Genomic DNA, 25,031 nt, shown 5'->3' with positions numbered 1-25,031 from the left:
AGTCTGGCACTGCGGCCATGGCACCCCTTAGCCCTGGTGGCCCAGTGGAGGACTTCAAAGGGCCGCAGCGTTCTCAGCATTGTCCCCTTTAATGGAAGGGGAGGGGCATTGAAAGGCATCAGCGCTACGTGGAGAGGCCGTGTAGCACTCCTGAACTGGCCCGCGTAGCGCCCCTGAACCCGCCCCAAAATGAAATGGAGCGCATGACATTGTGCTCCACTTACTGTGAGGGATGGTAACTGGAATTTCACAGTTGGGCCTGTAACATGGATCTAGGTGTATCTACATGGACTTTTCTCCCATTCCCACGGCTCCAACCCTGAAGGCGATTTTAGCTACCCAGGGTACGGACTCGGCTCTGCTTCATCTGATGGGAAGCAGAATAACTGGCCTTAGTAAAGTGCTAATAAGGTTGACATGGTCCATCTGCTGTTAGACCACAACTGTCGCTCTTGATACACCAAACGCACCAATTGTGGAAGGCCAATGGGATCAGTATAGGTGGAAATTTTCAAAACCATCAAAAAATGAGAAAAAGTGTAAATATTACCATAATATTTTAAGATTAAATATTACTGAGTTTTTCAATTTATTTAGAAAACTTTAAGTAATCATTCACATAATTATTCTTATAATTTAACTTGAGTAATACTTTAAAACAGTATGGGGCAAAATTGCCCCTTTCTATAGGCCTGTTAGCGCCTCTGGTGGCAAGACAATTTTTGAGTGGGGGAGGGGGGTGCTACCGCCTCCCGGGAAATTGCCTGGGAGTTTGTGGAGGCGCTGCCATGGCAGTGCCGCGCCCCGCGGTTAGCGCCCCAGGTAGCTGCGCAACCACCGATGACGTTTTTGCCGTGCGTGGCGACCCCTCACCGCCCCTCGGTGGAAATTACCCTGTGGACCACGTGGCTGGCCGACATCCGCTCTTGGGACAGTGCTTAAATGGGAGTGCATCAGCGTCCGGACCACATTCTTTTTTTGTCAGCCGACTCTCGGGTCGGCTCAACGATGTTGACCCTAGCGGATGGCAGCCTGGCACTCTGTCTTGGGTGCCAGGCTGCTGGCCCAGTTGCACGCTGCCCTAGTGGCAGAAGAACCCATCAGAGGCCATGCAGGGTGCACAGCGACCCTTCCCTTTAAGCAAAAGGGAGGGGCGTTGAAGAGCGTCAGTGCAATGCGGAGCATTCGTAGTGCTTGACTCCTTGCCCCAGTCGCGCCCCGGTTACCACTCCCAAAGGAAGTGGAGCGCGGGAGAGTGCACTCCGCTTCCTTTCAGGGGCGGTAAGTGCAATTTTGTGGCGGGGCGGGACTTCCGCTCCGGGCGCTAAAAGTCCCGGCCCCAGAAGGTTACCGCCCCAATCAGGGCGCAGGGCAATTTTGCCCCCTATGTTTCTTTCAAATACAACATTTCCCTTTAAGAATAATCAACAGCTTTATCTCTCAATTCCCCACAGCCGTTTTTCAAGCTTTTCTTCAATTAACCTTCATTAACCTTTTGTCCTAAAGTAACAATGCCTTCTTAACTGAATTACTAATAAAAAAGGTCATTGTACTTTAAGAGTGCCAAAAGGTGTGGTTGCAGGCAAACTCAAATGGCTGTGGATTCCAAGCATCCAGTGCTGCCTAAAGTAAAAACATTCTTGGACAAACTATCTGAAAAGAAATCACTGGCACTCTGATTCTCATGCACATAATAATCTGTCTGTTCGGACCGTTGATAGCTGCACAATTGGACCCACCCATGTGATCGAAGTGTTTAAAATATTTATGTTTGCGATTAACAAAGTCATAAAAATATACAGCAAATATGTGTGAGTAACATGTCTACATGCCCTACTTTCGTCAGAAAACATTACCTACATTTCAATAACATTTCTTAAAACGTCATGAAATAGTTTCCTTTTTTTAAGAAATATGCATCACACAGGGCCTGACATGAAGCCAGACGGCACAATACCTGTCACTTCAGCAATCACGCTACTGTAATGGATGACTGATTCCTTTTTTCCCTTTTTTAACTGTTTCTTTTCTCCCCTCTCAGATGAGCTCTAGGAGGTCTTTCTTTTTTTAATGGACAGATTTGAAATCCTGTTTAGATGCATAAGGATAGCACTGTTTCTCTCATGATCCCACGGAGCTACAGTACTGGTGTTCTAGAGGCGCTCTGTTATGCTTTTTACATAGAGTAACCACTGGATCAAATGACACTAGTAGTCCTGTATTGTCTGTTTTCATTTGAAAGCTGGTTATCATGCACTTTGGTTTTCAGTGTTAAGTTTTTTCATGCACTTCAGTTTTATTTTTGCCGATTTTTCAGTTTCACCAAATTTGAGCCTTTTCAACGCTTTAAGTTTTTCATTAAAAAAGGCACTGTTGGTTTATAATTATGTTCAAAAAGTTTGTTGTAGATGTTATTATTGATTAATTTATTTTTTTGGTAAAATGGTAAAATAGCAAAAACAATGAAACAGTAGAACTGTTTACATCTCAGTTAAATGAGTCATTACTCCTAAACCAAACTTCTTTTTAGCAATTCATAGCCCTGAATTTGCAGTTGGTATGACGGCGTACTTTCAGAGTACGCCGTCATACTGCCTTTAAAATTGACTGCAAGTCCGGGATTTCCGCATGTGCTTGCAGATGTCAGCGGCCTACTCCTTAGCTGTGCTGCCAACCGTGAATTCAGGGCCATTGTGTACATTATCAGTGTATCAGTAGGCATTCTGGTTCTTTGTTTCTAACTAGTAAAGAATTCCATCTTGTTACTGGCAAAATAAGTCAGAAAATTTAGGCCACAGTTGATACTTTCCCTGCCAAAATTGATGAACTGGAAAATTCTTGTTTGCAGAATGGGCTCAGCAAAGGTATGCAGCAAACAGCAAACAATGTACGCATTACATCAAAGTCATTACATCGCAAAAACTAAACTTGTATTCTTCAAATTTTTAAGTAAATTTACCCTTTCTAAATGGGGCAATGACACTAATTTATTCACTTTAAAAGACATTGCAGATGGCAGATTTTGTGGCATCACTGCTTGCCATTTGTTACGGATGATGGACAAAGGAACCTAAAGCTGGCTGCTCAGTAGTACTGCTTGTAGAATAACAAATAAACCAACAGTGCATAGCTACCAGGCCCAAACTCAAAAAACTCTCCCCTCAGTCAACTCTCATTTAGTAAGATGTCAGGCTTGGCTCAGTGGTAGCACTTTTGCCTCTAACGCAGAAGGTTGTGGGTTCAAGCTCCCTCTAGAAACTCAGCGCATAATCTAGGTTGACATTTCAGTTTGTACTGAGGGAGCACTAGCCTTTGGATGATATGTTAAACATAGAAACATAGAAAAATAGGTGCAGGAGCAGGCCATTCGGCCCTTCTAGCCTGCACCGCCATTCAATGAGTTCATGGCTGAACATTCAACTTCAGTCCCCCATTACTGCTTTCTCGCCATACCCCTTGATCCCCCTAGTTGTAAGGACCTCATCTAACTCCTTTTTGAATATATTTAGTGAATTGGCCTCAACAACTTTCTGTGGTAGAGAATTCCACAGGTTCACCACTCTCTGGGTGAAGAAGTTCCTCCGCATCTCGGTCCTAAATGGCTTACCCCTTATCCTTAGACTGTGACCTCTGGTTCTGGACTTCCCCAACATTGGGAACGTTCTTCCTGCATCTAACCTGTCTAACCCCGTCAGAATTTTAAATGTTTCTATGAGGTCCCCTCTCATTCTTCTGAACTCCAGTGAATACAAGCCCAGTTGATCCAGTCTTTCTTGATAGGTCAGTCCCGCCATCCCGGGAATCAGTCTGGTGAACCTTCGCTGCACTCCCTCAATAGCAAGAATGTCCTTCCTCAGGTTAGGAGACCAAAACTGTACACAATACTCCAGGTGTGGCCTCACCAAGGCCCTGTACAACTGTAGCAACACCTCACTGCCCCTGTACTCAAATCCCCTTGCTATGAAGGCCAACATGCCATTTGCTTTCTTAACCGCCTGCTGCACCTGCATGCCAACCTTCAATGACTGATGTACCATGACACCCAGGTCTCTTTGCACCTCCCCTTTTCCTAATCTGTCACCATTCAGATAATAGTCTGTCTCTCTGTTTTTACCACCAAAGTGGATAACCTCACATTTATCCACATTATACTTCATCTGCCATGCATTTGCCCACTCACCTAACCTATCCAAGTCGCTCTGCAGCCTCACAGCATCCTCCTCGCAGCTCACACTGCCACCCAACTTAGTGTCATCCGCAAATTTGGAGATACTACATTTAATCCCCTCATCTAAATCATTAATGTACAGTGTAAACAGCTGGGGCCCCAGCACAGAACCTTGCGGTACCCCACTAGTCACTGCCTGCCATTCTGAAAAGTACCCATTTACTCCTACTCTTTGCTTCCTGTCTGACAACCAGTTCTCAATCCATGTCAGTACACTACCCCCAATCCCATGTGCTCTAACTTTGCACATCAATCTCTTGTGTGGGACATTGTCGAACGCCTTCTGAAAGTCCAAATATACCACATCAACTGGTTCTCCCTTGTCCACTCTACTGGAAACATCCTCAAAAAATTCCAGAAGATTTGTCAAGCATGATTTCCCTTTCACAAATCCATGCTGACTTGGACCTATCATGTCACCTCTTTCCAAATGCACTGCTATGACATCCTTAATAATTGATTCCATCATTTTACCCACTACCGATGTCAGGCTGACCGGTCTATAATTCCCTGTTTTCTCTCTCCCTCCTTTTTTAAAAAGTGGGGTTACATTGGCTACCCTCCACTCCATAGGAACTGATCCAGAGTCAATGGAATGTTGGAAAATGACTGTCAACGCATCCACTATTTCCAAGGCCACCTCCTTAAGTACTCTGGGATGCAGTCCATCAGGCCCTGGGGATTTATCGGCCTTCAATCCCATCAATTTCCCCAACACAATTTCCTGGCTAATAAGGATTTCCCTCAGTTCCTCCTCCTTACTAGACCCCCCAACCCCTTTTATAACCGGAAGGTTGTTCGTGTCCTCCTTCGTGAATACCGAACCAAAGTACTTGTTCAATTGGTCCGCCATTTCTTTGTTCCCCGTTATGACTTCCCCTGATTCTGACTGCAGGGGACCTACGTTTGTCTTTACTAACCTTTTTCTCTTTACATATCTATAGAAACTTTTGCAATCCGTCTTAACGTTCCCTGCAAGCTTCTTCTCATACTCCATTTTCCCTGCCCTAATCAAACCCTTTGTCCTCCTCTGCTGAATTCTAAATTTCTCCCAGTCCCCAGGTTCGCTGCTATTTCTGGCCAATTTGTATGCCACTTCCTTGGTTTTAATACTATCCCTGATTTCCCTTGATAGCCACGGTTGAGCCACTTTCCCTTTTTTATTTTTATGCCAGACAGGAATGTACAATTGTTGTAGTTCATCCATGCGGTCTCTAAATGTCTGCCATTGCCCATCCACAGTCAACCCCTTAAGTATCATTCGCCAATCCATCCCAGCCAATTCACGCCTCATACCTTCAAAGTTAGCCTTCTTTAAGTTCTGGACCATGGTCTCTGAATTAACTGTTTCATTCTCCATCCCAATGCAGAATTCCACCATATTATGGTCACTCTTCCCCAAGGGGCCTCGCACAACGAGATTGCTAATTAATCCTCTCTCATTACATAACACCCAGTCTAAGATGGCCTCCCCCCTAGTTGGTTCCTCGACATATTGGTCTAAAAAACCATCCCTTATGCACTCCAGGAAATCCTCCTCCACCGTATTGCTTCCAGTTTGGTTAGCCCAATCTATGTGCATGTTAAAGTCACCCATTATAACTGCTGCACCTTTATTGCACGTACCCCTAATTTCATGTTTGATGCCCTCCCCAACATCACTACTACTGTTTGGAGGTCTGTACACAACTCCCACTAACTTTTTTTGCCCTTTGGTGTTCTGCAGCTCTACCCATATAGATTCCACATCATCCAAGCTAATGTCCTTCCTAACTATTGCCTTAATCTCCTCCTTAACCAGCAATGCTACCCCACCTCCTTTTCCTTTTATTCTATCCTTCCTGAATGTTGAATACCCCTGGATGTTGAGTTCCCAGCCCTGATCATCCTGGAGCCACGGCTCCGTAATCCCAATCACATCATATTTGTTAACATCTATTTGCACAGTTAATTCATCCACCTTATTGCGGATACTCCTTGCATTAAGACACAAAGCCTTTAGGCTTGTTTTTTTAACACCCTCTGTCCTTTTAGAATTTTGCTGTACAATGGCCCTTTTTGTTCTTTGCTTTGGGTTTCTCTGCCCTCCACTTTTCCTCATCTCCTTTCTGTCTTTTGTTTTTGCCTCCTTTTTGTTTCCCTCTATCTCCCTGCATTGGTTCCCATCCCCCTGCCATATTAGTTTAACTCCTCCCCAACAGCACTAGCAAACACTCCCCCGAGGACATTGGTTCCGATTCTGCCCAGGTGCAGACCGTCCGGATTGTACTGGTCCCACCTCCTCCAGAACCGGTTCCAATGCCCCAGGAATTTGAATCCCTCCCTGCTGCACCAATGCTCAAGCCACGTATTCATCTCCGCTATCCTGCGATTCCTACTCTGACTTGCACGTGGCACTGGTAGCAATCCCGAGATTACTACTTTTGAGGCCCTACCATGGCCCTGTCTGCCCCCTTCGGTGGACTATTCAAAAAAGAGTAGCGTCCTGGTCAACATTTATCCCTCAACTACCACCAAAGACAGATGATCTGGTCATTTATTTATTTCATTGCTGTTTGTGGGACCTTGCTCTGCACAATTTGGCTGCTGCTTTTACTACATTACAACAATTGCTACATTTCAAAAATATTTTGTTGGCTGTAAAGCAAATTGAGACATTCTGAGGTTATGAATGGGCTGTATAAATGCAAGTTTTTCTTTCTTTTTAAGAGTAGGGGAGATCTCCTGAAGTGCTGGCCAATATTTATCCCTTAACTTATATTAATCCCTTAATTTAAATCTGAGATGAGGAGGAATTTCTTCTCTCAGAGGGTCGTAAATCTATGGAATTCTCTGCCCCAGAGAGTTGTGCAGGCTGGGTCATTGAATATATTTAGGGTGGAGATAGACAGATTTTTGAACGCTAAGGGAGTGAAGGGTTATGGGGAGTAAGCAGGGAAGTGAAGCTGAGCCCGTGATCAGATCAGCCATGATCTTATAGAATGGCGGAGCAAGCTTGAGGGGCCGAATGGCCTACTCCTGCTCCTATTTCCTATGTTCCTATGTTCTTTAACCAATATCACTAAAAAAACAGATTATCTGGTTATGCATCACATTGCAGTTTGTGGAACCTTGTTGTGTGCAAAATGGCTGCCAATTTTCCCTATATTACAACATTGACTAAACTTGAAAAGTACATCTTTGAAAAACTTCTATGAAGTGTTTTGGGACAACCTGAAGTGATGAAAAGGCAGTTATTTAAATGCAAGTCTTTTCCTTTCCTTTCAAATAGAATTCTGGCATCAATCCCAACTATACCAAATAGCTCACAGTTAAAGCTTTTTTTCTCAGATATCCTCAGATTCTGCCATGTTATTTCCATATCAGGTAACATATTTTCATTTAAAAATCTTAGTGCAATAAAAAAAATCATGTTCACTTCATTGTCGATATGGATACATTGGACTTTATTTTATTTTCCAATTGCACTGCACAAATGTTCTGTGAAGGGCTGCCATACTGGAAGCAACACGCCAAATGCTTAACTTACTAAATGCCACTTTGTGTACAGTTGAGGTGACTCAGTGTTGCAAATGCTCACAATTCACTCGTGAGTCCCAATGAAATCTAATCACATTAAATGGTACATTTAAGTTTGGCACTGAGAAATTTTTCTGCAAGTTGTTGAAATCCTGAGTGAATCATTAGTTTAGGTGATGCCATGACCTGCATTCATTCTTGTTTTGAAACAAATGGTGTATGATTTTAGTCCTTATGTTTTCTTTTAAATTTAGCATTTGTCTCAAGTTGAAATGTCTTGCTAGGTCCATTTCCATCTTTACTGTGATTGAGAGTGTTGCAGGCCTTCCAGTGAAAAGCAGTAATTGTTACACTTGAATATCAGAACTCATGCACGTAAACATGAGGTGTACTGCTAACAATATCACTCGTGAGGAGATTCTGATATCTTTTTTCCACGTAAGCAATGGCTTAAGTCCGTTCTGGTTGTTCTTGTCACTGGCTAGTCACTCGTAACTCATAACCTAACTCGTAACTATCCACCATTGGGTGGGGGGGATAGATGGAGTCCATTTAGAGTTGAGCTGACTGCAAGATGAATCATCTGCTGATGCAAAACTCTGTGGCAAACTCAGTACTTCAAGATGTAGTAGAAGAAGACTCACATTTATATAGCGCCTTTCATGACCCTCAGGACATTCCAAAGCACTCTTCAACCAATTAAGTACTTTTGAAGTGTAGAAACTGTCATAATGTAGGAAACACAGCAGCCAATTTGTGCACAGCAAAATCTCACAAACAGCAATGTGCTAATGACCAGATAATCTATTTTAGTGATGTAGGTTGAGGTATAAATATTAGCCAGGTCATCAGGGAGAAATCCCATACTCTTCTTCAAAATAGAGCCATGGGACCTTTTGCTTCCACCTGAGACGGTTTAATGTCTCATCTGAAAAACGGCACCTCAGACAGTGCAGCACTTCCTCAGTACTGCATTGGATGGTCAGCCTAGATTTTGTACTCAAATTCTTGAAGTGGGGCTTGAACCCACAACTTTCTGACTCAGAGGCATGAGTGCTATCACTGAGGCATGGCTAACCATTGATGACTGACCAACCTGGCAAATAGCATAGATGCATTAAGAGGAAGTGAGATAAGTACATGAAGGAAAAAGAAGTAGAAGGATATGTTGATATGGTGAGTTGAAGTAAGGTAGTTGGAGGCTCGTGTGGAGCATAAACACCAGCATAGATCTGTTGGGCTGAATGGCCTGTTTCTGTGATGTAGAATTCTATGTAATCATGGTTCATTAATGGATCCTGGAGGCGTCAGACCTGTCACAGATGGCTGGATAGCTCCTTGGCTCCAGATAATTGTGGAAGCCAATGCCCTAATGAGTACTGGGAAGCTTATCAGTGTTCTGATCTGGTAATCTCAGCTGTTTCATCTGATTAAACTCCAGTAGGACTCTTGAGCACCATTGGGGGTCCCTAAACCTTGAATCTTGCCAACATACACCTAAACTCTCTGAACTTAGGTAAGTGAAGTCTGTCTGTACAGGTGAACAGAAATTCTTCCCATGTAGATTTCTCAGGTGCACAGTAGTTTGGAAAATCTTACGTACAGTGATATGTTTCTGCACATGTCAAATACTGACCAAAAATGCAATTTTCAACATATAAATCCAACTTCAAAATTTTGTGCTCAGTGGGATTATATCAATTAACTCAAAACCAGGAAGCCTAAGCCTACTACAAGTTTTAATCAATATACCAAGGAAACCAGTGTTCATCCACCTCCATTGTCTGCTCCCTAAATTCTGCACATTACAAAACATATTTAAAATGTATCAATATGCAGTAGATTTATCTTTGCTTACCTTTCATTCTAAGTTACCTTAACTACTATAGCTATAACAATATTAATGGCCTACCATGATTATAAGGCATTTTCCATATGATTTATGAATATATTGTAATATAAGAACATAAAAAATAGGAGCAGGAGTAGGCCCTACAGGAAATCGAGCCTACTTCAATAAGATCATGGCTGATCATTACCTCAACTCCACTTCCACGCCTGATCCACATATCCCTTGATTCCCTCAGAGTCGAAAGATCTATTGATCTCAGCCTTGAATGTACTCAATGACTCAGCATCCACAGCCCTCTGGGGCAGAGAATTCCAAAGATTCACAACCCTCTGAGTGAAGAAATTTTGCCTAATTTCTGTTCTAAATGGCCGACCCCTTATCTTGATATTATGCCCCCTAGTTGTAGACTCTACAGCAGGGGAAACAACCTCTCAGCATCTACCCTGTCAAGCCCTCTCATGGTTCAATGAGATCACCTCTCAGTCTTTTAAACTCCAGAGAGTATAGGCATATTCCATTCAACCTCTCTTCATAGGACAACCTTCGCATCCCAGGTGTTGTGTATGCAATAACTGTTAGACTGAGTACTGTTTAACTCCAAGAGGTATAATTTTGGCTCTGCTTTATTAAGGCCCAAAGTGATTAATATACAAAATGGCTGGCCTTTTATACTTGGGCTGCACATACGTGCGTGCAGCTCAATGGCCTTCAACAGTGACGCCATCTAGTGGCTGGTGATCCCAAAAGTATATACATGACAATATCCCCCTCTGAGATATTAACACAGTCTTTTACAAATTGAGACGGTCTGGTATTTTACGCTCCCGGGTTGACCGTCTCAGTTCAACTCCAGCCTTGGGTGAGTGTTCAGAGTCTGGTGTGACTGGTGGCTGTGGCTGACCTGGTGGGAGTGGCAATGGCCATGTCAGGAATTGAAAGTCCATTTTCATTGAACATGTCAGTGATTGAAAGTCCCGATTCACTGATGACCACTGAGTCCTCTGATGACTGGGGGTAGGTTGGTTGGTCGTCGATTGTCTCTTCCTCCGACTGTTCCGGTTCATCTGTGTGCCGCAGGTTTGTCTGATCCATATGTTTCCTGCATGTTTGCCCATTTTTGAGATTGACAATAAATACTCTGTTGCCCTCTTGGGCCATGACAGTACCAGCGATCCACTTGGGACCCTGACCAAAATTCAGAACATATACAGGATAATTTACAGAAATATCACGTGACACAGCTGCATGATCGTGATACCTTGCTGACTTTGTCTTCTATATTCAACATGATTATTCAAGTCAGGTGTACAAGAGATAGCTTGGTTTTCGACCTCTCTTCATCATTAGTTCAGCAGGCGAGACCCCGGTAAGTGTGTGTGGTCTTGTCCTGTAACCAAGCACTATGCATGACAGGCGGGTCTGCAGTGACTCTTGGGTTACTCGCTTCATACTCTGTTTTATGATTTGGACAGCATGTTCTACTTGCCCATTGGATGCAGGTTTGAATGGTGCTGACCTTACATGTTTGATACCATTGAGTTTCATGACCTCTTGAAACTCCTGACTGGTGAAGCACGATCCGTTGTCACTAACAACGATGTCAGGCAGACCATGTGTCGTGAACATGACACTGAGATTTTCAATGGTAGCTGTGGATGTGCTGGATGACATGATTATATAACCTATCCACTTCAAATATGCATCCACCACAACTAAAACCATCTTCCCCAGGAAGGGACCTACAAAGTCTATGTGGATCCTGGACCACGACCACAGACTCAGCGGCGATTCCACTGGTGCTTTGCTGAGCTGCATGCAAGTGTTGCACTGATGCACACATGATTCCAGCTCAGAGTCAATTCCCAGCCACCGTACATGAGACCTGGCGATGGCTTTCATCATTAAAATGCCGGGATGTGTGCTATGTAGCTCACGTACAAATTTCTCTCTCATTTCTTGGGCATAAAAACACGATTGCCCCACAGTATACAATCCGACTGAATAGACAGGTCATCTTTGCGTCGAATGTAACATTTGGTCTCCTCGCACATTTGCTTGGGTATGGCAGACCAATCACCTTTGAGGATACAACTCTTGACCACCGATAAAATCGGGTCCTGGCTGGTCCAGGTCTTAACTTGTTGAGCCATGACAGGGGTTCCTTCACTCTCAAAAGCATCCATAACTAATAGGTCCACCGGTTGTGGCGTTTCCACCTCCAGTGTGGACAACGGCAGACGGCTCAAAGCATCGGCACAATTCTCAGTGCCAGGTCTATGGCGAATGACATAATCATAAGTGGATAATGTCAACGGCGACTTCTGGATGTGGGATGAAGCATTGGTATTGATACCTTTGTTTTCAGAGAACACTGAAATGAGTGGCTTGTGATCTGTCTCCAGTTCAAACCAAAGACCAAACAGGTACTGATGCATCTTTTTAACCCCATACACACAGGCTACACAGGCTAGTGCTTCTTTCTCTACCATGCTGTAGGCTCTTTCCGCTTTAGACAAATTTTTTGAAGCATACTCGACTGGTTGAAGTTTACCCGACTCATTAGCTTTTGGAGTACGCAACCAATTTCATATGACGAAGCATCACAGGCCAATACTAAATGTTTACATGGGTCATAATGTACCAGCAGCTTGTTAGAGCAAAGCAGATTAGTGGCTTTCTGAAAAGCTCTGTCTTGAGACGCACCCCACACCCAGTTTTAGCCTTTTCTTAGCAGCATGTGCAGTGGTTCTAATAAGGTGCTCAATTTAGATAGGAAGTTACCGAAGTAGTTGAGTAGACCCAGGAACGAATGCAGCTCCATCACATTCTGTGACTTGGGTGCATACTTGATGGCCTTGGTTTTCGTGTCCGTGGGCTTGATGCCGTCAGCAGCAATTTTCCTCCGCAGGATTTCGACCTCTGGTGCTATGAAGACGAATTTCGAGCATTTCAGTCTGAGTCCCACTTTGTCCAGACGATGTAGAACCTCTTCCAGGTTGTTCAGATGTTCGTTGGAGTCATCTTGGAACACGACGGTTCTGGGAACGGACTTCAGTAGACTCTCCATGTTCCTCTGAAATATTGCTGCAGCCGAGCGAATTCCAAAAGGGCACCTGTGATAAATAAACAGTCCTTTAGGCGTGTTAATGCACATTAGTCTCTTCGACGTCTCGACCAGCTCCTGTGTCATGAAGGCCGACGTCAAGTCCAGTTTGGTGAACGACTTCCCTCTGGCTAGCATTGCAAACAAGTCATCAGCCTTCGGTAATGGGTACTGATCTTGTTTCGAAACCCTGTTAATCGCAGCCTTGTAGTCTCCACAGATTCTGACTGTGCCATCACTTTTCAGCACAGGAACAATGGGGCTGGTCCATTCATTAAATTCAACCGGTGATATGATCCCTTCACGCTGGAGTCTGTCCAGTTCGATTTCGAACTTCTCCCTCATCATATACGGAACTTCCCAAGCTTTATGATGGACGGGTCTTGCATCCAAGTCCACGCGGATCTGCACCTTGCCTCCCGTGAACTTGCCGATGCCTGGTTCAAACAGTGAGGGGAACTTGCTCAGTACTTGGGCACATGTATCTTCCTCCGACGACAACGCCTTGATGTCGTTCCAGTCGCATCTGATTTTTTCAAGCCAGTTCCTGCCAAACAACATTGGACCATTGCCTGGGACAATCCATAGTGGTAACTCGTGAACCGCACCGTCATAAGACACTTTAATTGTGGCACTGCCAATCACCGTTATGAGTTCTTTGGTGTACGTGCGCAACTTGGCATTGACTGGACTCAGCCTGGGCCTCACAGTCTTAGTATCCCACAGCTTGTCGAATGCCCTCTGGCTCATTATCGACTGACTTGCCCCCGTGTCCAGTCCCATCGATACCGACACCCTATTAAATTTCACGTTGATCATTATCGGTTTGCTTTTAGTTAGGAACGAATACAGTCCATACACTTCCTCCTCTGGTATCTCAGATTGCGTATCCGGATCTGCGCTAGTCTGACCATCATCTTCCACATGGTGTGTCGCAGCACACTTGCTCATCTGCGGACACTTGCACTGGAGGTGCCCCACTTTCAGACAGCCTTTGCAACTATATTGCTTAAATCGGCACTGCCGGTGCCGGTGATTTCCCCCACAAAGCCAACACAGGGAAATCGGATGAATTCCCGCTGGCGGACTTTGGGCAGCCACATGTTTTTCGTACGCAGTCGGGTAGGCCCTGCCATGTGTCACTCTGCCGAACGCCGAACCAATCATATTTACAGTATTTGCCAAGTTTCGATTTTTCACTGATATCTGCTTTAGACTTCTATCCATCGTCATACATGACTGAGCGATCATGATGGCCCTGTTCAAGTCCAACATCTCCACTGCCAGTAGTTTATGCAGAATCACCTCGTGGTTGATGCCGATTACAAAGAAGTCCCGCAGCATGTCTGCCAACACAGCCCCGAACTTTCACGGACCCACTAGACGTCTCAGGCCGGCAACAAATTCCACTGCATTCTGGCCCTCTGAGCAAACGTGCATGTAAAATCTGTATCTCGAGATGATGAATCCTTCGTCTGGCTTAAGTTGGTCCTGTACCAGTGGACACAAATCTTTATATGTTTTCTCTGTTGGACTCACAGGCAGGAGTAGATTCTTTATCAGACCATAAATTTTTGGACTGCAAACCGTGAGGAACACCGGCCAGCGCCGATCTGCGTCGCCGACCTCCTCCATTTTGTTGGCCACGAAGAACTGGCTCAAACGGCTCACAAAGTCTGTCCAATCTTCTCCTTCCACAAATCGCTCCAACAATCCAATTGTGCTCATTTTTGCATGCAAAGTTTCTTGTTGCCTCATCGCCAAATGTTGTGTATGCAATAACTGTTCCACTGAGTACTGTTGAACTCCAAGAGGTATAACCTTGGCTCTGCTTTATTAAGACCCAAAATGACTAATATACAAAATGGCTGGCCTTTTATATTTGGGCTCCAACAGTGACGCCATCTAGTGGCTAGTGATCCCAAAAGTACATACATGACACCAGGAACCAATCTAGTGAACCTTTGTTGCACCCCCTCTAAGGCGAGTATATTCTTCCTTAGGTACGGAGACTAAAACTGTGCACAGTACTCCAGGTGTGAGCTCACCAAAGCCCTGCACAATTGTAACAAGACTTCCTCACTCTTGTAATCCAATCCCCTTGCAATAAAGACCAACACACCATTTGCCTTCCTAATTGTTTGCTATACTGCCTGTTAACTTTCTGTGTTTCTTGCACAAGGACACCCAAATCTCTCTGAACACCAACATTTAAATTTCTCTCCATTTAAAAAATATTCTGTTTTTCTATTCTTCGTACCAAAGTGAATAACTTCACATTTCCCCACATTATATTCCATCTGCCCCCTTCCTGCCCACTCACTTAGCCTGTCTATATCCCTTTGCAGACTTTTTGTGTCCTTCCCGTGGCTTACTTTCCCACCTTATTTCGTGAGCAAACTTGGATACATTGGACTCATCATATCTTTGGGGCTCAGTATATTTGTAAACTATGTTTCTAGTTACAATGTGTACAATATGTACAATGTGGCAGTAATATATTAAAAGATATTGTTGCTCCTATAATTTAGCTGGCCAAGCTTTATTTTTCATTACTATTATCTACGTGTCATGAAAATATCACTGCAGTGCTTGTGAGTGACATAAACATACATTATATTCATTGCAACAATAACTTGAACTTATAAGTCTAGGTTTCATAAGTGCCACCAGCTCACGATTCTTTGACAAGCACTGGCATTGGGTGAGATTCCAATGCATATCTTCTCTCACTCTGCTTCGTATTTGTTCCTGTTCTAATACTAGCGATTGAGATAACACTACAGAAGTGACTTAAGTGGCCCATGCTGCCAGCGGGGAGCCTTGCCCACCAGCAGCAGATATCAGAATTTCAGACAGCAGTACGGTCTTCTAAAATTATCCTATACATACTGCTTTTAGATATTTTAAATAAGTAGTAATGCCCAAAATCAGATATATCATTGATAAATAATTGTATCTGCAAAGTACCACTACAACACACAGTTTAGTTTAAAATGTCATGGGCCAAGTGGAACAATCCACCTACTGTTTCTGTTTTTCTGGTGACAATCTAGAAATGGATCATGCTATACAATTTATCCCACAGTAAGTTGCTCAGATTACTGCACTACAGCCTGGAAATTACTATTGCTGATATTAGTGGATGAATGCTTAATGTGTTCAAATGAGTGCTTCAGCCACGATTTTAATGCAGACACTAACCTGTTTATTTTAAATACGTTAAGCGTTTGTTTGCTAATACTGCTAGCAGTCTAATATTACAAACCTGGGGTGCTGCCAATTATTAGAAAGTAATTTCATCAACACAAATGTTGAGTGGATAATATCATAGACTATTTTTGTTCATGAGCAGACTAATTGGACACTTTTTGGTGATGTTTATCAGCACCAATTCATAGTCACAAGAAATACAGGCTGCTCCACTCTATTTTTGACCCATTTTTAGTTTATTTTTATCCCTGTGTGAGAGTGCTTCAGGGAACATACCTCATGATATTGTCTCGAACCAAGTGAGGAAATAGCCATCATTTGCTCAGCCTCTTCCGTTGATAACATGGATGAGATTTGGAATTCAGCTAAGTGCTACCATGCTGGCTATTCATTTTACTCCTTTAAGGAAAACATCTGAAGATAAAGAGGCCAAATTTCCATGGCTTTTTTAACATAATAAAGTATTTGGGTGGATGGCGCAGAAATTGGGACAGGAATGAAATCCACTGCAATGAGGTGGGTCCATAAGACACCCACCTACAAATGGGTGAATACATCGGCCTTTAGCAATGCAGGGAGCAAGAGGTGAATCTCTGACATGCCAGGGCAGGAACCTGGCCAGCTCCCAAGCTGAACCAGCCAGCAGCTGGGGTCTGGAGGCGGTGGAATCGATCTGGATGAAGGTGGGGAGTCTCGCATGGGTCAACAGTTGGCAGACCTTTTTTGTGGGTCCAGGAGATGCAAGTCTGACCCTCCTGCCCCCGCCCCCCACCCCCACCCCCGCCACAATAAGATGTAAAAATGTCCTGGGCCTTCTGTGGCGTGGGGCCCATGCTCCGCTCATTTGTACCTGAAACTTGAAATTGGGGTCCTACAACCAGTGTAGGATGCATATTTGCGCAGCCTCCTGCTGAGCCTGAAATTTATATCGCCGCCACCCCCCCTCCTCGCCTCCAACCTCTGTATTGCCAAGACAACAAATTTATAATTGCTGGGGTTTCCCCACTGCAATCAATCACAGAGCAATTGATTATAATACCAAGAATCCCATCATCAGATATTCACATAATTAACCCTGAATTAAAGAGCACCATGCATTCATTTTGGTCTAACTTAGGCTTTTTAAAGGTACACTTGGAATACTTAACTGGAGCATTCTGCATCAGTAGTATCCAATTTATGCAGCAACTTTATAAACCATCATCTAAAAACATTTAATGTGTTTAGATGCTAGACTAAATAAATGGTAGAACAGCCTAAATCGTCAAAAACAAAACTTCAAAATAGCAATGCTTAGGTCAGATTATTTAAAAAGAACAATATAAGTAAAATGTTTGAACAGATTCTTTTCATGCAAGATCGAAACATTAACTGGCATAACTATGGCATTCAGTTTGCTTAATGAAAAAATACCTTTTCAGTGACAGTGGATGAAATAGACACCAAGCTATCCCAAAATCATTTATCAGTCAGCAAAACTGGGGCAGTCGCAGTCTCATACTCGAAGAAAGCTGGTCGAATTAGAGTGCTTGCTTAGTTGGATATTTCTTCCATCCCCCATAATCTTTTTCTGAAATTTGCTTGTTCTGCAGAGCAACCCCAGAATCTAAATTGACCGTTTATCCTTCAGTCTTGTTACCAGTGATATAATAACACTATGAGGTGTTTATGTTGTTCGGCAGTCAATTCGGCCATTTTCAGATTTCTGATTAGGCTTAAGGGGATTCTAACAAATTGTTCATTTAGAATTCAGCTTTTTGGAATTGATTCTTATGCACCTCATAGTTTTTTTAAAGAACCAAATATGGTTGTTAAATACACACCATAAAAGCACAAAAGGGTGGAGTTTCCGCTTTGGCACAAATTGCGCCTAAAATTGGGCCCATTTTGAAAAGAGATTGTTTTCCGAATTTCCGCTCTAACTCATTTGCGTATCAGCGAAAGCAAAATCTGCCATGAACCAGTGCAATTGGGCAGTGTTTTAAAATGTAATTAAAAAAAATATTTGCTTTCAAACATACTCTTGATATATTTAAGAGTGATAACTGGTGCAGTTTGATTAATACAGCTGAAAATGAGTTTATCACAAAAAATAAGCATTTTAAATCAGTGACAATCACCGACGTGTGTAACCTGATGTTAAATTACCGAAAATGACTGAAATAATATACAAAACTATTTTCTAGTTAGATTGGGGTACAGTAGTGCGTTCTTTAGTAAAGTTTTAAAAAATAATTCGAAACCTTTCAAACATACCTATTAGTGTTCTTGCGGCCAAAAATGTTTGGAACCTCCTCGAAGGCCCTCAAACTGGCGCAATCAGTGGAACCTTCCAATGGTGATTAATTCACCCGGGGCCGTAGCGAGTTTTGAGCATGATGTTTTTAAAATGAATGCAAAATATCGCGGAAACCTGTGTTGTGCCGAACACAATTTGTGCTTAAAATTCCACAAGCTTTTATGCCGGTTACGTGAATATTAGGAGAATTGCGCTGAAAAAAACAGCGCAATCAAGTGGAAACTCCAGGCCATAAATATATCTGTAATCAATAGAAACATGAATTCAATTTTCAAATCAGTCCTCCAATGATTGGCTCTCCTTCTCCATTTTGTGAATCTTGTGAAGACTTATTTGTGTACAACTTATTTCACTCACTGGTCATTAAAACAAGTTTAGTTTCAAGACAGTTTTACTTCTTCCAAAGTAAAAAGATTTATTTTGATGTTAAAATGGTGCACTTTGCTTGCAAGTGCATTTTAAGCTTTCTTCCTGGTGGAAATTTCCAAGTCATCCAACAGACATATTTATTTGAAATGAAGAGCTGCTTTGTTTTCTCAAGCTATGCCTTTCCAGTATTGTATAAGAAATTGTCACTTTTCTGTACTTGCAAAAACTAGAAAGCTGGTTAAAATGAACAAAGCTGTATGAAAGCAGGAAGCTTTTATATTCCATTAAATGCCTCCTTCCAGTCATATTTTAATTTATCTCCTATAATGGACTTAAATTGGTATTATACTTGAAGCTTTATAAAGGAGTGCCAATTTTACCCACACGCACTCGCATTTAGCAGGAGTTACCTTAGCACATGCAATTTTATTACAAATGAATGGAATGACTGAATCAGTGACTTGGAGCAAAAAATGTATTGACTTTATAGTCTTGCATGCAATATTTATTTTTACCATTTTGTTTTTGTTGTTCTATTTTTCTATTATTGCAGTTGTTTTTCTTACTTTATTTATTTTATTTATTCATTTTTATTCCTTCAACTCAGTATCTTATTCTTAATGTCCTCTGTCCAGTATGATGCTGGCTTTTAAGTTTCCTTTTTGCTCACTCTATATCTAGAGGACTAGAATACGAGGGGGTGGAAGTTATGCTACAGATATACAAAGCCCTGGTTAGACCACACCTGGAGTACTGTGAGCAGTTCTGGGCACCACACCTTAGGAAGGATATATTGGCCTTGGAGGGAGTGCAACGTAGATATGCCAGAATGATAGCTGCCAAGGGTTAAATTACAAGGAGAGATTACACAAACTAGGGTTCTATTCCATCGAGTTTAGAAGGTGAAGGGATGGTTTGATTGAAGTTTTCAAGATATTAAGGGGAACAAATAAGGTAGATAGAGAGGAACTATTTCTTCTGGTTGGGGAGTTTAAGACTAGGGGGCATAGTCTAATAATTAGAGCCAGGCTTTTTAGGAAAGAAGTTAGGAAACACTTCTACATGAAAAGGATGGTAGAAGTTTGGACCTCGTGGTAGAAATTCACCTCCGCCGGAAACGGGTCGCACCTACCGTCTTTCCTGTGTTTTCACCATGGTGGATGAGGTGGCCTCTTGCGCAAAATTCAGCTCTTTTTTCGAGCGGAGCGTGGAGGAAGTCAGTCATAATGGGGGAAGAAGTGGAGTGGAGAACAGAAGATCGGTCATAAGAGTGGCGGAATTGGAGGTGGGATGGACTCTCCGCCCCTGTCATCATACTGGCGCGTCAGCACATCTTTCCCCTTCACTTAAAGGGGAGAGCCTCTGCGAGCTCTGCGATTATTTTAGTTAAGTCCACTGGACCACCAGGGAGGGTTTCTGCTGGGCCAGTGGCCTGGCACCCAAGAGGGGGTGCCAGGCTGCCTGTTGGCGACCCGGCCGAACCCAGGGGCATAATGGTCGGGCCGACCTGGCAGCCAGCCCTCCAAAAAACTAAGATGGCAGCCGTGGCAGTGTGCCCTCCCCTTTAGTGGCGGCCTCATCGCCATTTTGCACACACTGCAAACACAGTGCACCGACAGAAAAAACTGTTGGGGGCACCCAACGACGGCCACAGATGTTTTCACCTGAATTTTGCTAGCGGGGCGGGAGATCGGCGCTGCGTGTTTTGGAGGGTTCGGCAGCAGCGTGGCGGAAGTGGGGTCAGCCAGAAAAACCACCGAGGAGAATTTCGCAAGCGGCGACCATTCGACAAAAAAATAAGATGGCTTAATAAGCCCAATCTTGGGAAAATCATTTCAGAGGTCGGGATTGAGAAAGCAGCGAGGTTGGGACCTGCCATCGACGTTGCCGAGGTTTGTAAAATCGCGACCAAAGAGTTTACACAAGAAGCAATGCTTACCAGATTGTCAAAGGAGAACGCAATCCTTTCTAAAGTACGGTGATCCTATGTTTCACTCATGGACACTGTACTCTGCATTGTTTCATTGACCATGTGCCAAAATTATTGGCCTGGAATTTGCGGTCGGGATGATGCCAAACTGGCAGCGTTCGCCGTCATTCCGCCTTTGAAACTGACCATAACTTTGGGATTTGGCACATGCAAATTTTAAGTTCAAATTTTAAGAGCTTACTCACTTCCTTGTTCGTTTTTTGGGGGAATTCTGTGTTTTGATTGGCTGCTTAGGTAGCTTGCTAATGTTACAACAAGGGGCTCCCCACTATATTTTGTTAATTTGAATTGAATGTCGGAAAACCTAAAGTTCTCAACACAGGGATCGCGAGATCCTTGTGCGAAACTTACTTCGGGGTCAGCGGCGAAAGTCTTCGCTTCACTGCTGACCGCAAATTCCAGGCCAATCAACCTATGGGGTGTACCTGGGACACCTTACCCAGATTCAGTTTTACCCAGTGCAACAAGGACCATAGTCCAAAGTAATCACAAGATTCCACAAAGGCTGTATTTTTACGAAACAAGTTTTCATTCCTTTTTTTTTAAGAAAGAAATAAAAAGTATAACTAACATAACTGAATGCTATGCTAATTAAAATTTCAATTCCAATTTACTTTTTACATGCACTAGAAAGTTTATGTGTATGGATATTGGTTGAGCACAGGTTGAGCTTAGCTGTGAAGCGCCCTATAGTACGGTCTGCTGAGAATCACTGTCTAGGCAGGCACAGGAATAATCGTTGGTTAGGTGAGATGCTGGAGTACTTCTGGCACCTGTGGTACCTTAAAGAGACAGCACCTTCGAGAAAGATGGGGGGAAAATTCGAAGAAAAATTATTTTTTTTCTCCTCCTTTTCAGGTCATTTTTGGCCTCACTTTAATTCCAGATCCTTTGGCTCTTCTCTCCGCTTCACTTGCTTTTTACTCTAACAGATTCACTAATATTACGGGAAAGCATTTCTCCTTGATTGCATGTGTACCACTGAATAGTCCTGATGAGATATAACAGCCAAAGTACTCTCTAGCCAAATATTTGTTTTATAAGATAACAGAAACAGAATAAGTTCTCAAAATGGCTGTTTGACAAAAAAATCCAGAGAAAATGAAAGGGCAGAGCCAAATCTCCAGGGAGAAATGACTGAAGCATTTAAAGAACCTGAAAAAGAGCAAGAAATGTAGTTTATGACAAATAAACGTTTAGAATGCATTTGAAATTTTGATGATTATTATGCCTTCATCTTTATTCTGTATTTTGTTTCTTTTTAACGAATATGTTAATACTTTTTTCTTTACAATTTAAGAAGTAAAATCACAAAATCAAGAGTGCTATTGTGGAATTTTACTCGGAATACAGAGAATGGAGAAGGTATGCCCCTCCCCCCGCTGCCAGGTGCACTGTTATTTGCTGCTTTTCTCTAGCACAGCAGCACATTGTTTAGAACACTTGGCAGCGAACTGTGTTTCAGAATAATTGAATGATTGAAGTTTACCATCATTTAAGCAGGGCTGACTTCTCCTTTAAGGACTCCTGCTGTGTTATATTTCAGACAAGATCAATCAGTCATGAGCAACAATAGTTTAAAAAAAAAACACAAATTTGAATCCATGAAAAGAGCAAATGGTTGTTCGGAAAAAAATCAACTCGCTGTAAAAAATGGGATTGATTGTATATCGTTACTCAGCACAACAAACACAATGGTATTATAAGTCACTTGATGAAAGGATGAATGAGAAAGACAGAGAGACAATTCCTTTAACAGCACAATCATTCCTTACTTCAGCATTAGAGTCTCTACTCGACAATGATGTACCATTCCTATCAGCCACACTCAGAAATTAATGGAGATGTTTTCTGGGCCACACCTACTTGTAAGGATTTTCCATGTCTTCTTTTCTTCATCATAATACTGAACTAAGTTGCTTGGAAGCCGATCCGGACCTGGAGGCAATCCACCAACCAGTAACAAGAGTTTCTTACTGGAGCGAATCCTGGAAAGGGGATTCAAAGAAAATTTTAAATGTTTTATTGTGCAAAATGAGCATGTCTCATGTAAAGCATGTCAGAGTGCATTTTGTTGAATAATTACTCCCTTACTAAGGTCTCAGTCTGGTTTATGAGTGGTGTGCCTATTCAGAATTTTTTAAACTATAAACAAGACACCAAAATCTTTTTTCTCTGCCAATTTTCTTCCTTCCCATCTACTCATGACAGCGTATGGTTCCACAGCCACCCTCAAATACCCCAAGCAGTCATTATTCATGTGTGAACAATGACAGTGAGTATTGCAGCCAAGTCAATTGTATGAAACCCTGTTCTCAACCAATGCCTTTACATACATACTTTTAGTCGAGGTCATTGGAAAGGTCAGAAGCAGGAATCCTAGGCTGATTTCTCCCCACATGCCCAATGATATTGGTGCTAATTGTACGCAGCATTGTCTAAGATATGTTTTATCAGCACAGACCAACAATTGACCTGTGGCCATCTGTTCTGTTTGGCTCAGCAACCCCATGCCTTCACCAAATGAGTCATCAGGGATTGTTAAAATCTAATTCTTGCAATAAATTCTGTTTTCAATTACTTTTAGTATGGAAGCATTTATTCTTTGAATCAATTTTCATAAATGGTAAAGCAATATCAGAACTCAAGCCACAATTTCACCATCTTCCTTGGCCTTGCCTTTGGCAAATACTGGCAACTTAGTTTGGTGTCCAAAAGATGCAAGTGTAGTGAAAGATGTATCGTCTTAGACACTGGAGCCATGTACACACCTTCAGCTCCTTCCCTTAGACTTACTGGCAGTTTGACTACGAGATATTTATACCCTTGGATCATACTGAGTCTGGATTTAATCTATACCATGTGTCTCAAAACTGCAAGGGAATACCAGCAGGGTGAAATATCATCCGGACTGCTACCTGCCTGTATACTTGGATGTGTTGGTGTATAGTCTGCTGTCGAGTGATGGTTACAAATCCAGGTATCTTATCTTAGTTGTAATGATATTGAATTGTACCCATTGCATCACTCCATTGACTAACATAAATGCTCAGATTGTTTTAATTCCATGAACTCCACTCCCTTTAAATTACCACACGATGGGGTAGAATTTGACTTTGTGCGAAAGTGTAAAATGGGTGACAGTGAGTCAGAAGCCCATTTTACATCTCTCCCAATTTTTATTTCCATTGAAGTCAATAAATTGGGAGTTGTAAAATGGGCTGCCGTTTGCTATCACCTGTTTAACACTATCACACAAGTCAAGATCTACCCCGTATAATTTTTTCTCTATAAGTTGTTTCCTGTGCTCTGAGTCTTTTCACATCATGCATTATATCATAGCTCGTGTCTCCCAGGCTTGTTCCATTGCCACTCTTGATCCAAGCATTAGGAAATAAACAACAGTCACCCTAAGAGATTCCTCCAATTGTCCCTTCCTTCTTCTAGCACGTAATGTCATGTTGTAGGGAACTGTGGGTGCACATCTAAATCCTACCATTCAGTACTTCAGAACACCAGTGTGCTACTTGACTACACTTCTTTAAATAATTATTTTGACCAATATTTTTGTTTAGTTAACATGAAGATGAACTCACTGCAGACATTTACCAGTTCACTTTTTAAGGAATTATGCTTGACATCAGATGAGATGAAGTGACATCTTATCTGTTTTGGCATTTGATGGCAGGTTTATCAGTAGCAGTGCCAATGGTACAAATCTGGGCAACATTGTAATTGATTTTCTTATCAGAACAAGCTTAATTCAAGAAATAATATTAAAGCCAGCACAGAGCACTCTGCTACACTTGTCATCGATAATTTTGCTAAACTTCAAAGCAGGTTTCTGTCAAGTTTGGTTTCAATTATTTTAAGAACAATCTACAACTGTTACTGTCTCCTCATTTTGTGCTGCAAATATGGGGCTCAATTTTCCCCAGTGATTTGCGCCATTTTTTTTTGAGCAGACTGCTCTTTTTGCCCTAAGTTGAAAAAGCCACAATTTCCCCAATCAATTTGCACCAGTGTAACTCAGTTAGTTACAATTTTTTTAGGGTTTTTTTTCAGCCAAAGGGTAACCAGCCACCTACACCAATTGTGGCCATTTAGGGATGTAAGGATAGCTGAGAGTTACTCCAGTTGTGCTTAGGCCAGTGTATGTGGCCTCTGCAGAAAAACCTTCCGGAGAGTTAAGGAAATCGGCGCAGGTAAGGAAATCGGCGCAGCAGATGCCCGGACACACTGAAAGAATTGAAAAACACATAGCAGCAACTTACCTCCAACCCCGCCCGAAGGGCTGTCCAGTCCCATTCTCTATCCCCGGTTCACACACACAGTACTGTCCCATTCTCGGTCCCTGGTTGAGAGAGAGAGAAAGAGAGTCCAGGGACCGAGAATGGGATCGGACCGGCAAGCCCTTCGGGTGGGGTTGGAGGTAAGTTGCTGCTGTTCTGTGTTTTT

The 25,031-nt window shown here is 42.6% G+C and overlaps 1 protein-coding gene across 1 annotated transcript in view; it reads right to left on the bottom strand.

Annotated features, from left to right (window-relative positions):
* klhl14 (kelch-like family member 14) overlaps positions 1 to 25,031 on the bottom strand; it is a 238,511-nt gene that overhangs the window by 199,873 nt on the left and 13,607 nt on the right. The window contains exon 2 of the mRNA XM_070875956.1: positions 22,440 to 22,561. Within this exon, the coding sequence (XP_070732057.1) occupies positions 22,440 to 22,561 (122 nt within the window). The remainder of the gene's footprint in view (positions 1 to 22,439; positions 22,562 to 25,031) is intronic.

This window comes from Pristiophorus japonicus, chromosome 1 (assembly GCF_044704955.1).
Source record: "Pristiophorus japonicus isolate sPriJap1 chromosome 1, sPriJap1.hap1, whole genome shotgun sequence".
Classification (NCBI taxonomy): domain Eukaryota; kingdom Metazoa; phylum Chordata; class Chondrichthyes; family Pristiophoridae; genus Pristiophorus; species Pristiophorus japonicus.
The sequence above is the reverse complement of the archived record's forward strand: the minus strand, read 5'-3'. Positions and strand labels throughout refer to the sequence as shown.